Below are 17423 nucleotides of genomic sequence, written 5' to 3'. Positions count from 1 at the left end.
GTGAAAAATCAAATGAGTTGGAGATGTGTGGCACTATAATCTCTGTAGGTGAGTGTGCAACAAAACTATGGAGGATGCTCTAAATTGTCTTAGAAAATAAAGGTGTATGTATATTCAAGAGAATAATGTTGGCTCCTTTTCATTTTCAATAAATTGCTTAAATAGACATGCTTAGGCATCATTTGATTGTTAAAGACTAATTAAGATTTAAGGAGAAGTAAGTTGAACAAAGTGATATGACAATATGAACAAAATATGTTATGATCAAGTGAAATGATGTGTAAGAATAATTTATTTCCAAGTATCAAAGTTAGTCTATCATATTGTTGTAGACAACCAATAAACTAAATGGAAAACAAAATGAAAAGGTCCATATGCACATTTCACTATTGAAATATAAAATATATTTCTTTTAGAGCACTTTCGTTTTGATTTAACATTGTTTACACACCATTGTTCTAAAAAAGTATTTAGAATTGAAGCTTAAAAAATTAGGATTTATCTTAAATTAGGGACATCACTTTTTCACTTGAATTGTCATATTTATAATCAAGCTTACATAATAGAAAATATTTGACTTAATGGAAGATAATGAACATATAATAGTTTAAGTCTTTTCAAGAGTAAATCTTATTCAATAAGGAAAAGGGGCCATAGAATTGCTATAAGAATTATTATTAGATTGAAAGGTTCTATGAGGATTATTTTTCATATTATAAGAGTTTAGATTTAATCAGGTATCATTAAATATATAATTATAATGCTGGTCCAATTGAGAGGACCCTATTTAAAGGAAAAAAAATCAATTAATATTGTGAAGGTGAATTATATAGTCAATTTAAGCTTAAATGTTGAAGCTATAAAGTTTAAAAGTTAATAAGCTTATGATTTTTTTTTAGCATATTATACTCCTCGCAAGCCCCAAGCCTAAACGATATTAAAAGTCTCATCCGCTAACGATACTTTGAGAATCCCCTCTATAACTACAGCCTAAAACCATTTCTCAAGAAATCTTGTGAAGAATGGCTAGACTACAGAGTAATCGCTAAAAAATTTGGATCGGTGAATTCGTGGAGCCAATAGTAGTTAGGTAAACAAATGGATTAAGTATCTAGCTGCTCAAATTCTTTGCATTTTGAATATGCCCCTTTCGATAACGTCATGTTCGGCTGAAAATCTAGGACAAATATTTCTCTTTGGATCTGTTTTCTGGGGAAGGTTGAGGAAGGCGAGGGAAGTTACAAATTGTACATTTAGCTATATTCCACCCAACGCAGTCCCGGGGAACTCCTTTTCACAAATGGTCACCAAGGATTCTCTAACTCAGAAAACAAACCGAAAGGTATGCAATGCAATTAGGAAAGAAATCCATAATTACCAAAACATAAAGAACAGAGATAGGAATTCCCGTGCTGCTGCTCTGTGGCTATTAAAAAGCAAGGTAAGGGTAGAAACCAGTACCAACTTCAACTTCCCTAAGATGGTAAGTGGCTGCCTCGGATGTTGGTCTTGTCTTTACAAGTTAACTGAGTCCTCATCCAGAACTTACACGAAAATCTACGAGCTGAAATGAATCTTGTCGGATGGTTTGTCACACAAGGAACTATGGGATTATTACAATACGCAATATGTAGAAAGCTATCTTTTTATATAGGCAACAAGATAAAATAATAGAGGAAATCTTTGGTTAAATCGGATCTCTTACGAGACGTTCATTTAAAAAAATGACAATTCCCGGATGGAATATTTTAATTTTCAAGAATCCTGTTTTCTCAAGTACTACGAGTTCTTCGCATGCCATTGACTAGCTTTGCTTAAAAAGGGATACATTGTCCATCAATTATGTCTTATTGTTAAATCCAGGACGCAGGAACTATGCTAAGAATATTAGATAGCTGCAGCAAATAATTAGACTTCAATTGTCACATTCCAAATGTGTTGCTCGCTGGGCTTTTCCAAAGTTAGCGTTACAAGGCCAGAGACAGAATCATATGAAAAATCAGTTGATAAAGAATCCACAAAGCATTTCCTTGGTTTGATGGATGAATAGCCTCCAAACCGTCCACATCCACGGACTGCCATCTGGATTGTTGCTGTTGGTACCTGGCCACTGTCTGCAGAAGGTTTTACTGGCATTCCTAACACTTTAGGAGTCTCCATAAACTCGCTTTGGATGCTTTGATAGTGTATTTTATAGCCTAACGAATTGATGGCACCTCCAGAATTGAACATGTCAATGAGACCAATCGGTGCAAAGGAGACACCTCCTGCTAAATTCTGCAAAAGGTAAACCACCAAGGAGAGTTGTGCACAATATGTTAAATTTTGCATGAAACAAATGAATGTTAATATCAAGCTTTTCTGTGTGATCTCATTAGCAGACGTTTCTTCATTTCAGGGATCTTCTAAGATCACTGACCTTAATTGGCGTTATAGTGTAAACTACGTGCTCCAATATTCTGAGTGTAGTAGGTAAAGCAGCATTCCGAGGAAGGTGCACAAGTTCACCTGCCATAAATCAAACATTATAATTCAATTTGGCAATTGTGATAGAGTATAGCCTGCATCGTGTGAAATTGTTTTGTGACCATACCTTTGTGAGAATACACTATACAGTCCCCATTCCAGTCATTTTCAGCTACCTCTTCTAACAAATGTACATCATGTGCATGAATAGACCCTGATATCTCATTGGAATTTTTATCATGAAATACATTTTTCTTTTCTAAATGGCTCCAAGCAGCACCTTGACAATTAAATACCCCCAAAACTCCAGTATATTTGTTTATGTTCCAAATTTTTAACAGACTGCAAAAAAAAATCATTGCCCAAATTAGCAGAGTTAAGGTAGCCAGACTTTAAGTCGATAATGGATTCCAGAATTAAATTATTTGGTGAAGTGTAATTTATGGTTTAAAGGATTCTCTCTGACCTCTTTCCATCACGAGTAGGATCAGTAAATAAACAATCACATGTAGGTCGGCCAGGTAATTGTGCTCGCAAAATAGAACCATCTGGGAGAACAAGCTTCCTCAATAAATCAAAATTGTGATAACCAGGCTTGTCACTGCACAAGGTCAGAGATATGCTCATAAATTACAGACTTACTCTAAAATAAGCAAAATATTTTGGTCAGGGTATGTCCCATTTTTATCTGATTGCTTGGTAATGTGCCATTTCAGGTATTATAGATTTAAATCCAATAGCAAAATATTCTTCTCCCTTAAAATGTTGTCATCATTACCTAACATACACGGGGCAGCCACCAACTGCCCTTGCAGCGGCATGGAATTCTCCAGCAGGATGAACACTCTGCAAGTGTTGAAACATTTTATTCTTCTTGTTTGCATGAATATACATCTCAAATGAAAAGCAAGAACTTTCCAGTACAGCTACATCAATTCTTTGAATAAGGAATTTCTTACATGGAACATATCCCAATCTGGTAGCATGAACTCCCCAAGGAAAACACTGTTGTAAGCAACTGAAGCTATGTGGATTGTGTGAGTTACAGGATCCCTTGGAAAGAAATCATCTGAGGCTCTTACAACTGCTGTTTGCTTTGAACTGCAAATAAATAGGTTTAAATGAGATTCCATTTTTGTTCTCATAAAAGCCAATTTACACCAAAACAAAAGAATGAAAATGTTTGGAACCAAGCACACCATTTACCAATAAAGTGCATCTGTGTTGTGGCTCATGCATGCTATGCACCCATTGTCTGGGAAATTCCTAGCAACAGAGGCATCCAATGCTTTATGATATTGTGAGGTTAATGCCACTCGTCCGCCAAGGCCTGCTCCAAGTGTCTCAAGAATGCATTGAACATCAACTTTGACCCCATCAACTCCAGCAGCGGCCAGGTAGCTGTGCAATTCATCATAGAACTCAAAAACCTTTGCAGGATTTACCAAACCAATTCCTTGCATGGTAAGAGAATCTGAGTCCATTCCAGGTTCATTGTTCAAGACACCTGGAGAATGTGCAGGGTATTTGATAGTAGATTCATAGTGTTCCATTCCATAAACACCAGGCTTAATTCCTCCCCAATAGCCTGTGATTGCATGCCACACATACACATATCTACACGCACAGAGGAAGTTTATAGTTTATGAATGGAAAGTGAATTAAATTAATTTAATCAAATATAAGATGGTCAATGTTATATGAGTCTCACTACATACTTCGATATTTTAAAATTAGTTTGCTTTTCTTTAGTCATTGTCCAACATTAATGAGTCATGCTGTTTACCAATTTACTCATATTAAATTAGCATTTTAAGGTTAAAATATTTACATATGATACATGTTTCATGCTTTCCGACATAACACAGGTTTCATGCTTACTTTAGATTGTGCTTCTTCTTAGCTATTTCAACGAGATGTTGAATGCCAAGAGCTGGATCTTCTTGCTCTTCACCCGCTTTTCCATTTTTTCCAAATTTGTAGTTTTCTTTGATGTGAGTTAAGCGCCTTAATGCCCTGAACAGCCCAAGATGAAAAGGAGGATTGGTCTTCCATTAAGCATTCAGATTTCACAAGAGGCCATTAATATTTATGTAGCTTTTGGAAAGAAAAAGAGAACCATAAAATACAATGCTTACTCTTTATTGGAAGCATCTTCTGTTTTTTTGTCAGTGTCAACAGATTGCCAACCATCGTCAATAATAACAAAACGTGGTGGTGTTCCTCCTTCTGACAGACTGTAAGTTATCATTGTGAGTAACATAAACCAAATTCTATAATATGTATGCTAGTCAAAGCCAATGGACCAATGGCATTTCATATCAGTGCTACTGCTAACAAATGAAGCAGGAGCACAGAAAAAGAAGGTCCTATATCAATATGTAGACCACTCGATAGCCAAAGACAATTTTGAATTTTTAAACCTAAAAATACATTTCACTTTGATTTTGAGGCAAATATTAAGGCAATAAAGAACAAAATAAATACTAAAAGATTTTTGAATACTATTCTTACACTATGTTCCTGATGATGGATCACTGAGTGTGATCTGAACGTTGATGCTAAAAACACACAATCGAATCCAGAAATAAACTTACATTTACTAATGGATTGTGGAAATCTGATAATGTTAAAATTAACATTATTGGTCTTACCTCTTTAATCCCTCTTCTACGCCTCTGGCAGAGACCTCAGTGTAAAATGCATCCCAGGTACACCACCCAAACCAATCAATGATTCCAGGCATCTGCTGATTTCACAAGATTGTGAAGTTCAGTCAATGGGAAGTAATTTTCCCATGCTCTGAAATCAAAGATGAAAAGATAGGAATATTTAAATAAGAATCATCAACATCACCTTCTTCTCATCTCTGTGACGGAATGACTGTAAGTGAAACTCCACAGCCCTGAAATGCAAAATGAAAAAATGTTAGATATTTGCATTGCATATGAGATGATTTAATTATTTATCCATCTTAAATATATATATTCAGTTCCATAGGTTAATGTGTGTGTAAACCTATGCACTTAAACACTGTCAATCTAATAATTGCCTATAGTTCAATCTTTTTGGTTAAAGAACCAAAAAAATAAAAAATGAGCTATAAGAATTGAGATATATTTCTTAATTCACACTCCACAAAAAGAAATCAGATGGAAAATTGCATGTCAACTCCTAGAGCGGAAGAGGCATAAGCTTACCTAACTGCCTCTGTAATTACTTTATATGGGTCTTTTCCAGCATGAACCAATAGAGAATGTGTGAAAGATGTTTCTGTAATGTCTGGGTCTCCTGCAACGTGGATTTGCAAAGAAAGGAATATCAAATTTCAGTGTAAAAAACATATTTGCATGACAAAGAATGTTTCTATAAAATTGAACTGCCAGTAGAATGTTTCAAGGATTTCAGTCCTCTACTTTGTTTACAGAGTGATAAATGAATCCTAACTCTCCAGATGAAATAGTACAATTTATAATTTCAGCTGACGTGTGTTTCAAAAAAGATGTACATGAATCTCATTATCATAGAGAATCATTTTGATAAATGCTTCAATGAAATGAGCTCCAAAATGGTACAATCATTAGAAATGAAGAATTCGTTTGTCCCATTTGAATGGTACCCTTTCATGTATAAAGAAGATTTTGTAGTAGAATATTTGCAATGTTTTGGCATTTAGAGATTCTCTCAAACCTTCCCTTTGAAGTATTAATGTTGGAAAGTGCAAGGCTAGATGGTCTGTTAGATAAGTTGAATACTACAGATTTCCCACTTCTATACTTTCCTTGGGGTTTCTTTACCTTTGTCTGAGTGGCCACTATGCTGATTTCTGATGAATATCAACCTTGTGTCTTTTTTGCTATTGTTTGTGGCATGTAGAGATTCTCATAAACCTACTCATTGAAGTGTCAATGTTGGAAAGTGTTAGACTAGATGGTCTGTTAAAAAATCTATATACTACAAGTTTCCCACTTCTATACTTTGCCTCAGGGGTTCCTCTTCATTTGTCTGAGTGTCCCTTTTGCTGATTTCTGATTAACATCAGCAGTGTGTCTTTGTTTGCTAATGTTTGTGGCATAAACAATATTGATTTCAAGTTGATCAGGTTTTCACGATCTGTATTGATGTTGTTTTCTCTTCTGGGACTGATTGTGTAACACTTTTTAGCATCAATGTTTTCAATCATACTACATGATCCATCATCAAGATGCAGGAGAGCAAAGGAATTGAAAAGTACAGATTGCAGACCGAGAGAGTGCTAAATAAGGAGGGAGAGAGAGAGAGAAAACAGAGGGCTAAATGAGGAGGGAGGGAAAGAGATCTACTCTCTCTCTCTCTCTCTCTCTCTCTCTCTCTCTCTCTCTCATGTCCCCTTTTTAGCGGCATAACTTTACAGGGGATTTGCCTATCATCGACTCTCCTAGGCAAATGATTATGGGAAGAGGGTCATTTTTGTCTTCCGATAATTACAATTTTGCTCTCGAAGAATAATAATTAAGTAAGTGGGGCCTACTCGTCCTAATATTAAATAAAGGTTGTACTCCAACTTTATCAAGTTATTTATTTAATTTTATAAAGTTTTACATCATAAAAGATGATTCCGGAAAACTTCCAGAAACTTCTCAGCGAAGGGAATAAATAGAGGACATAGGGCTCCCATTTGGAACAAGCGATTTTGAGGATTCGATTTCTATTTCAATTGAGGCAATTTGTGGTCATAAGTCTACAAATTCCTTTAAGGTCTTTGGGAACGGAAACTCCCTTGGATCCGCATAACTGAGGAGGTGAAATATTCCCCCGAAGGGTTGCACATTGGAGATGGTCTTCAGCCGTTTCATGTTGTGAATTATTTGCATTTACGTGATGTCTTGAAGTTTGAGGACTGGCGAACTTGACACCGAAAGTAACAGCGATATTTGTGAATAAAACTTGTTGGCAGCAGGAAGAGCCGGCCGGAGGAGCTGGGGTTATCATCAGCAGCCGTCTTTCTGAAGACCCGACTGTCCTACAGCGAGCATTTCCGGACAAAACTGAGAAAGGAAATTCGGATCCACAGATCCCCTAACCCCTGATCACAAAGATAAGGGGCTTCATCCGTCAGCAGTACTCCAAGGTAAAAAGGGGCGGCAGTTTAAGATCGAACCACTTCCATCTCGGCATTACAAACCCCAGCGGCAAATTCCAGCACGGGTGTTCAGACGGGATCAGTAGGCACCGATAACAACAGAGCCGCGCATGATCGGAATAGGGCGCGAGGTCCGCAGATCAACTGGAGGAGACAATAACGGTGGAATCGCCTCACAAACATTTTTAATCAAGGACCACGCGATACGCAGATCCGGGATTATTGAGTCGCATTTCAGTTGGAGCAGCAGATTATCTTCCCGCGGGGTCTGAACATTATCGGCTTCTATCGACTCATTGGAATCTGTCATGGATCAGGTTCACAATAGTTTAATCCATGTTCTCTTCAATATAACGTCTGGTTTTATTATTGAAGAATGAATAAATATTGTGCAAACGGTTAGTAAATCATTTGCCATAATCAAAGGTTCTTTCCATAGCAGAGTTAAAGTTTAATATCAATAACATTGACTTGTTTATTCAGTCACAACCAAGATATCCGTTTGGATTTTATTAGTGATTTCAAGTTTGTCTGTTATTTGCTTGACGAAATGCCCAACCTATGAAATAGTAAGATTTTAGGTGTTGAGAAGAAGGTATAATCCTACAAGGGATATCTCAGTGGTATCAGAGCAGTAGTCCTGCCATCCTGATTGGGTAAGAGTACTTTTATGCAACCATATTCCCAGTGTTATATTCGCAAGAGAACCATATCTAAGGACGGAGATATGGGTGAAAGACAAACACAGAGTCCACCAAGATTTCCCAGAGTCGATGATGATGAAACCAGAGAATTTTACAGAATCATGACTACCGGACAACAAGAAATAGCTCAGACACTACAAGCTTTGAATACCATAATGGAAAGAGTTATTCAGCCCAGGATTCAGGATCAAGGAAGAGGCACATCTGATCACGATGATAGGAGTGTGGCAGGATCACAAGGTGCTCCTAGGCGCAGATCATGGACAGCAAATAGGCCTACTCGTCCCACCTTCCTAAGGGAAGAGGCTCAGGAGATGGGAGAAGACGATGTACCGGAAGATTTCCAGGATGATCTTAGGGCTGCTACTGCAGAATGGCAGGCATTACCCCCGCATGTGCGTGAATTATTGAACTTTGATCGATATCTAAACCAAAGAAGAGAACATATGAGGAATAGCCGCCAGAATAGGAGACCTAGAGGAGGTCATGATAATGAGTTACAGCGAGCTGTCAGTAAACTTACTTTACCTTTTTTCGATGGGAGTGGTCAGATGACAGCGCAAGCTTGGATTCATAAGTTGGACACCTTCCTAGCATTACGGCCTATGTCTGAAATAGATGCCATCAGATATGCTACCTTGCATCTGGAAGGCGCAGCTCATGACTGGTGGTCACATGGAATGGTTACTTTGCAACACAATCAGGTAACAACGTATCAGGACTTTGTGGATAGATTGGTTGAACGTTTTGATAAGAAGGATCCAGAAATTTATTTTCGCGACCTTGCACAGTTAAGACAGACTGGCAATTTGGAGGTTTATATTAGTGAATTTCAGAGGTTGTCAGTCATGGTACCAGATGTATCGGAAAGGAGGTTAGTTATCTTATTTACAGAAGGATTGTCTGAACCCCTCAAGGGATGGATTAAGGCATTTGACCCACCAACACTGCAGAAAGCCATGAGGAAAGCACGAAGTATGGAGCTAACAGCCCCTTCTAACAGGTTCACTCCCAGGAGTACTACCTCTTTCAGAGACAATAGGAAGTTTGATAAAAATAAAGGGAAGAGCATTGAAACCAAAGGGAAATCTACCACACCCCTAGATACAGAGGCATTAAATGACTTGCGAAGGAAGAAATTATGCTTCTATTGCAAAGGTCCATATGACAGGGATCATGATTGTCCCTTGCGACCAAAAGGAAAAGCCAATAGGGTTATGTGGGCATATTACGAAGGATCGGATTCCGACAGTGCGACAAAAGAGGATGAACACACTGGTTCAGAATCTGAGGAAGAGACAGGAAAGTCAGAACAAAAAGAAGAACCTGAATTGCACCTACAGCAAGGGCATTTGTCTAGCATTCAACAGGAAGGATCTTTCAGATTACGTGGTGTTCTAGCAGGACAGAAGGTGATTACATTGGTTGATACCGGAGCTACACATAACTTCATTGATGCACGATTGGTTGAGCGTCGTGGTATTAAGACAGAAGAATTCGAAGGTCTTCGAGTACAGGTTGCTGATGGATACACTCTTAAGTGTAACAGGATAGTCAGAGACATGCCTTTACGCCTGAATAATTATGAGTTCAAAGCGGATTACCACGTGGTCAATATGGGTGACTTGGATATCGTTTTAGGGATGAAATGGTTACGTTTATTGGGTGAGGTTACCTTTCGATTCAAGGACATGGAGATCAAGTTCGAAGTAGATGGGAGGCAGCATGTGTTGAAAGCTATTCGAAATAGTGACATCCGAACGATTTCTCTTAGACGATTGGTGAGACATGAGGATCTTGAATGGGCAGCCATGTGTACCCTCATGCCTACACAGGAGGAACAACAAAAGACAGAATATCATCCCGACATACAGATATTGAGGGAAAAGTATAGTAAGGTATTTAGCGATATTCCACCTGGTACACCACCTGATAGAGGGATTGAGCACATCATTGAATTAGAAGATGCTAAACCAGTCATGATCACTCCATACAGGCATCCAAAAAGGCTCAAAGATGAAATAGAAAAAACCATCAAGGAGCTTCTCGCGATGGGACACATCAGACCTAGTAAGTCTCCTTTTGCTTCTTCAGTAGTTTTGGTTAAGAAGAAAGATGGTTCGTTACGGATGTGTATAGATTACAGGATGTTGAATAAGAAAACCATTAAGAATAGATATCCTATTCCACGGATTGATGAGCTAATAGATGAACTGCATGGGGCATGCTACTTTAGTAAGATTGATTTGAGATCAGGTTACCACCAGATTAGAGTCAGAGAACAGGACATTGAGAAGACTGCATTCAGGTGTCACTGTGGGCATTTTGAGTTTGTAGTAATGCCATTCGGATTGACCAATGCACCAGCTACTTTCCAGTCCACCATGAATAAGGTCTTCCATCATCAGCTGAGAAAATTCGTGTTGGTATTCTTTGATGATATCTTGGTATACAGTCGAACATGGCAGGAGCACATGGCGCATCTAGAAACAGTACTGAAGACCTTGCAAGAAGAGTCCTTGTATGCCAAAGAGTCCAAATGCGATTTGGGAATGATTGAGTTGTTATACTTAGGTCATATTATCAGCCGAGGAGTACAGATGGATCCTGATAAGATTCGTGCTATTGTGGAGTGGCCTACTCCTGAGAACCTAACTCAGTTAAGAGGATTCCTTGGTTTATGTGGCTTCTACCGCAGATTTGTTTGCGGGTATTCACGACACGCGGCTCCTATAACAGATTTGCTTAAAAAGGGAGCTTTCGTTTGGACAGCAAAGGCACAGGCTTGTTTTGACAGATTCAAGGAGATCATGACTTCATGTCCGGTACTAGCATTGCTTGATTTCTCGAAACCATTTGAACTTCAGTGTGATGCCTCAGGAGATGGTATTGGGGCTGTTTTGATGCAGGATAAACACCCAATTGCATATGAAAGCAGGAAACTCCGTGGGCCAGAGAGATCATTCAGCATTTACGACAAAGAAATGTTAGCTATCATGCATGCATTAGCTAAGTTCAGGCAGTACTTAGTAGGTGGCAAATTTTGCATAAAAACTGACCACAACAGTTTAAGACATTTCCTTGGGCAAAGGGATCTCAATGATAGGCAGCAGAAATGGGTCAGTAAGTTACAGGCATATGACTTTGATATATCTTATGTTAAGGGCACACAGAATGTGGTAGCAGATGCCTTGTCACGCAGACCACATCTTAGTTCAATGATTGAGATCTCTGAGGACTGGAAGCATCTGATTATTGCAGAATATGCCAGAGATCCATGGGCATCTAGGATAGTTGATGGGACACTTGTTGATACCAGGTATACACTTGTGGATGAATTGATTATTTACAAGAGCAGGATATTTTTAATCCCAGGATCGAAGGTGAAGCAGTTCATTATGCGAGCTCTTCATGATTCACCTATAGCTGGTCACCTCGGATACTTTAAAACATATAGACAGGTACGAGAAAGATTCACTTGGAAGGGACTCAAGACAGATGTATTGCGGTATGTCCGTGAGTGTCCTGTGTGTCAGCAGAATAAGCAAGAACACACCTTCCCAGCAGGACTCCTACAGCCACTTCCTATTCCAGCTCAGAAGTGGGAATGCATATCCATGGATTTCATTACCGGGTTGCCCAAGGCTCAGGGTCGTGATTGCATTTATGTAGTGGTAGATAGACTAACGAAATACGCTCATTTCTTTCCCATCACCACTACCTATACCGCAGTTCAGGTAGCCGAGGTATTCTTCAGAGAGATTTTCAAGTTGCATGGGATACCCCGCAGTATTGTCAGTGATAGGGATAGTAGATTCTTGAGTCATTTTTGGCAAGAGGTGTTCCGATTATGTGGCACTGAGCTCACACCCAGTACCAGTTATCATCCACAAACCGATGGACAAACAGAGATGGTAAACAAATGGGTGGAAGGTTACTTGAGGAATTATGTGGCTGATCAGCAGAAGACTTGGGTAAGATGGATTTATTTGTGTGAGTATTGCTATAACACCACTTTCCACATGTCTATCTAGATGACACCTTTTCGAGCATTATATGGCTATGATACACCCAGTTTCATTAACTTATTGATGGGAGATGTTCGGGTTCCACGTGCTGGGGATTTGATGCAAGAAAGTAAAGATATTATTAGCTCTCTACGTGATAACATCGCTCGGGCACAGAATCAGTATAAGCAATATGCAGATCAAAAGAAGACGGAGAGGAGCTTTGAGGTGGGCGACATGGTTTACTTAATGCTTCAGCCATTTCGGCAATCTACTCTCAAAAAGAGTGGGTCAGAAAAGCTTAAGCCTAGGTATTATGGACCTTTCAGGATCACCAGGCGAATAGGGGAATTGGCTTATGAACTTGAGCTACCAGCAGATAGCAAAGTATATAATGTGTTTCATGTATCACGCCTCAAAAAGGCGTTGGGACAGAATGTGATACCTTCTGCAGTATTACCGCCTTTGGATGATAAAGGGAAATTGATCCTAGTACCGGAATTCATTTTAGAAAGCAGAGAAAAACAGCTCCGCAGAAGAGTAATCAGAGAATATTTGGTTAAATGGAAGGATCTACCAGTCGAAGATGCTACTTGGGAGAATGAGACCATTTTGCAGCATCCAGCTCTGAGATTGCTTGAAGGCAAGCAATTTCAGGAAGGGCGGACTGTCATGTCCCCTTTTTAGCGGCATAACTTTACAGGGGATTTGCCTATCATCGACTCTCGTAGGCAAATGATTATGGGAAGAGGGTCATTTTTGTCTTCCGATAATTACAATTTTGCTCTCGAAGAATAATAATTAAGTGGGGCCTACTCGTCCTAATATTAAATAAAGGTTGTACTCCAACTTTATCAAGTTATTTATTTAATTTTATAAAGTTTTACATCATAAAAGATGATTCCGGAAAACTTCCAGAAACTTCTCAGCGAAGGGAATAAATAGAGGACATAGGGCTCCCATTTGGAACAAGCGATTTTGAGGATTCGATTTCTATTTCAATTGAGGCAATTTGTGGTCATAAGTCTGCAAATTCCTTTAAGGTCTTTGGGAACGGAAACTCCCTTGGATCCGCATAATTGAGGAGGTGAAATATTCCCCCGAAGGGTTGCACATTGGAGATGGTCTTCAGCCGTTTCATGTTGTGAATTATTTGCATTTACGTGATGTCTTGAAGTTTGAGGACTGGCGAACTTGACACCGAAAGTAACAGCGATATTTGTGAATAAAACTTGTTGGCAGCAGGAAGAGCCGGCCGGAGGAGCTGGGGTTATCATCAGCAGCCGTCTTTCTGAAGACCCGACTGTCCTACAGCGAGCATTTCCGGACAAAACTGAGAAAGGAAATTCGGATCCACAAATCCCCTAACCCCTGATCACAAAGATAAGGGGCTTCATCCGTCAGCAGTACTCCAAGGTAAAAAGGGGCGGCAGTTTAAGATCGAACCACTTCCATCTCGGCATTACAAACCCCAGCGGCAGATTCCAGCACGGGTGTTCAGACGGGATCAGTAGGCACCGATAACAACAGAGCCACGCATGATCGGAATAGGGCGCGAGGTCCACAGATCAACTGGAGGAGACAATAACGGTGGAATCGCCTCACAAACATTTTTAATCAAGGACCACGCGATACGCAGATCCAGGATTATTGAGTCGCATTTCAGTTGGAGCAGCAGATTATCTTCCCGCGGGGTCTGAACATTATCGGCTTCTATCGACTCATTGGAATCTGTCATGGATCAGGTTCACAATAGTTTAATCTATGTTCTCTTCAATATAACGTTTGGTTTTATTATTGAAGAATGAATAAATATTGTGCAAACGGTTAGTAAATCATTTGCCATAATCAAAGGTTCTTTCCATAGCAGAGTTAAAGTTTAATATCAATAACATTGACTTGTTTATTCAGTCACAACCAAGATATCCGTTTGGATTTTATTAGTGATTTCAAGTTTGTTTGTTATTTGCTTGACGAAATGCCCAACCTATGAAATAGTAAGATTTTAGGTGTTGAGAAGAAGGTATAATCCTGCAAGGGATATCTTACTATTTCATAGCTTGGGCATTTCGTCAAGCAAATATCAGACAAACTTGAAATCACTAATAAAATCCAAACAGATATCTTGGTTGTGACTAAATAAACAAGTCAATGTTATTGATATTAAACTTTAACTCTGCTATGGAAAGAACCTTTGATTATGGCAAATGATTTACTAACCGTTTGCACAATATTTATTCATTCTTCAATAATAAAACCAGACGTTATATTGAAGAGAACATGGATTAAACTATTGTGAACCTGATCCATGACAGATTCCAATGAGTCGATAGAAGCCGATAATGTTCAGACCCCGCGGGAAGATAATCTGCTGCTCCAACTGAAATGCGACTCAATAATCCCGGATCTGCGTATCGCGTGGTCCTTGATTAAAAATGTTTGTGAGGCGATTCCACCGTTATTGTCTCCTCCAGTTGATCTGCGGACCTCGCGCCCTATTTCGATCATGCGCGGCTCTGTTGTTATCGGTGCCTGCTGATCCCGTCTGAACACCCGTGTTGGAATTTGCCGCTGGGGTTTGTCATGCCGAGATGGAAGTGGTTCGATCTTAAACTGCCGCCCCTTTTTACCTTGGAATACTGCTGACGGATGAAGCCCCTTATCTTTGTGATCAGGGGTTAGGGGATCTGTGGATCCGAATTTCCTTTCTCAGTTTTGTCCGGCAATGCTCGCTGTAGGACAGTCGAGTCTTCAGAAAGACGGTTGCTGATGATAACCCCAGCTCCTCCGGCCGGCTCTTCCTGCTGCCAACAAGTTTTATTCACAAATATCGCTGTTACTTTCGGTGTCAAGTTCGCCAGTCCTCAAACTTCAAGACATCACGTAAATGCAAATAATTCACAACATGAAACGGCTGAAGACCATCTCCAATGTGCAACCCTTCGGGGGAATATTTCACCTCCTCAGTTATGCGGATCCAAGGGAGTTTCCGTTCCCAAAGACCTTAAAGGAATTTGCAGACTTATGACCACAAATTGCCTCAATTGAAATAGAAATCGAATCCTCAAAATCGCTTGTTCCAAATGGGAGCCCTATGTCCTCTATTTATTCCCTTCGCTGAGAAGTTTCTGGAAGTTTTCCGGAATCATCTTTTATGATGTAAAACTTTATAAAATTAAATAAATAACTTGATAAAGTTGGAGTACAACCTTTATTTAATATTAGGAAGAGTAGGCCCCACTTACTTAATTATTATTCTTCGAGAGCAAAATTGTAATTATCGGAAGACAAAAATGACCCTCTTCCCATAATCATTTGCCTACGAGAGTCGATGATAGGCAAATCCCCTGTAAAGTTATGCCGCTAAAAAGGGGACATGACAGTCCGCCCTTCTTGAAATTGCTTGCCCTCAAGCAATCTCAGATCTGGATGCTGCAAAATGGTCTCATTCTCCCAAGTAGCATCTTCGACTGGTAGATCCTTCCATTTAACCAAATATTCTCTGATTACTCTTCTGCGGAGCTGTTTTTCTCTGCTTTCTAAAATGAATTCCGGTACTAGGATCAATTTCCCTTCATCATCCAAAGGCGGTAATACTGCAGAAGGTATCACATTCTGTCCCAACGCCTTTTTGAGGCGTGATACATGAAACACATTATATACTTTGCTATCTGCTGGTAGCTCAAGTTCATAAGCCAATTCCCCTATTCGCCTGGTGATCCTGAAAGGTCCATAATACCTAGGCTTAAGCTTTTCTGACCCACTCTTTTTGAGAGTAGATTGCCGAAATGGCTGAAGCATTAAGTAAACCATGTCGCCCACCTCAAAGCTCCTCTCCGTCTTCTTTTGATCTGCATATTGCTTATACTGATTCTGTGCCCGAGCGATGTTATCACGTAGAGAGCTAATAATATCTTTACTTTCTTGCATCAAATCCCCAGCACGTGGAACCCGAACATCTCCCATCAATAAGTCAATGAAACTGGGTGTATCATAGCCATATAATGCTCGAAAAGGTGTCATCTGGATAGACATGTGGAAAGTGGTGTTATAGCAATACTCACACAAATAAATCCATCTTACCCAAGTCTTCTGCTGATCAGCCACATAATTCCTCAAGTAACCTTCCACCCATTTGTTTACTATCTCTGTTTGTCCATCGGTTTGTGGATGATAACTGGTACTGGGTGTGAGCTCAGTGCCACATAATCGGAACACCTCTTGCCAAAAATGACTCAAGAATCTACTATCCCTGTCACTAACAATACTGCGGGGTATCCCATGCAACTTGAAAATCTCTCTGAAGAATACCTCGGCTACCTGAACTGCGGTATAGGTAGTGGTGATGGGAAAGAAATGAGCGTATTTCGTTAGTCTATCTACCACTACATAAATGCAATCACGACCCTAAGCCTTGGGCAACCCGGTAATGAAATCCATGGATATGCATTCCCACTTCTGAGCTGGAATAGGAAGTGGCTGTAGGAGTCCTGCTGGGAAGGTGTGTTCTTGCTTATTCTGTTGACACACAGGACACTCACGGACATACCGCAATACATCTGTCTTGAGTCCCTTCCAAGTGAATCTTTCTCGTACCTGTCTATATGTTTTAAAGTATCCGGGGTGACCAGCTATAGGTGAATCATGAAGAGCTCGCATAATGAACTGCTTCACCTTCGATCCTGGGATTAAAAATATCCTGCTCTTGTAAATAATCAATTCATCCACAAGTGTATACCTGGTATCAACAAGTGTCCCATCAACTATCCTAGATGCCCATGGATCTCTGGCATATTCTGCAATAATCAGATGCTTCCAGTCCTCAGAGATCTCAATCATTGAACTAAGATGTGGTCTGCGTGACGAGGCATCTGCTACCACATTCTGTGTGCCCTTAACATAAGATATATCAAAGTCATATGCCTGTAACTTACTGACCCATTTCTGCTGCCTATCATTGAGATCCCTTTGCCCAAGGAAATTTCTTAAACTGTTGTGGTCAGTTTTTATGCAAAATTTGCCACCTACTAAGTACTGCCTGAACTTAGCTAATGCATGCATGATAGCTAACATCTCTTTGTCGTAAATGCTGAATGATCTCTCTGGCCCACGGAGTTTCCTGCT

At 39.6% G+C, this 17423-nt stretch overlaps 1 protein-coding gene across 2 annotated transcripts in view; it reads right to left on the bottom strand.

The window, feature by feature from the left end:
• Positions 1–1682: 1682 nt before the first annotated feature.
• LOC149566935 (putative galactinol--sucrose galactosyltransferase 6) overlaps positions 1683–17423 on the bottom strand; it is a 42877-nt gene continuing 27136 nt past the window's right edge. For both annotated transcript variants that reach the window (XM_089820156.1, XM_089820155.1), the window contains exons 5-16: positions 5667–5757; positions 5323–5371; positions 5121–5212; positions 4605–4703; positions 4348–4482; positions 3673–4083; positions 3426–3567; positions 3245–3312; positions 2933–3067; positions 2594–2808; positions 2420–2508; positions 1683–2277 (exon numbers count right to left, since the gene is read on the bottom strand). In XM_089820156.1, coding sequence (XP_089676282.1) covers positions 1909–2277; positions 2420–2508; positions 2594–2808; positions 2933–3067; positions 3245–3312; positions 3426–3567; positions 3673–4083; positions 4348–4482; positions 4605–4703; positions 5121–5212; positions 5323–5371; positions 5667–5757 — 1895 coding nt within the window. In that variant the 3' untranslated portion in view covers positions 1683–1908. The remainder of the gene's footprint in view (positions 2278–2419; positions 2509–2593; positions 2809–2932; positions 3068–3244; positions 3313–3425; positions 3568–3672; positions 4084–4347; positions 4483–4604; positions 4704–5120; positions 5213–5322; positions 5372–5666; positions 5758–17423) is intronic.

Source organism: Cupressus sempervirens, chromosome 3 (assembly GCF_028749045.1).
Source record: "Cupressus sempervirens isolate cs-2001-9-10 chromosome 3, ASM2874904v1, whole genome shotgun sequence".
Lineage (NCBI taxonomy): Eukaryota > Viridiplantae > Streptophyta > Pinopsida > Cupressales > Cupressaceae > Cupressus > Cupressus sempervirens.
The sequence above is the reverse complement of the archived record's forward strand: the minus strand, read 5'-3'. Positions and strand labels throughout refer to the sequence as shown.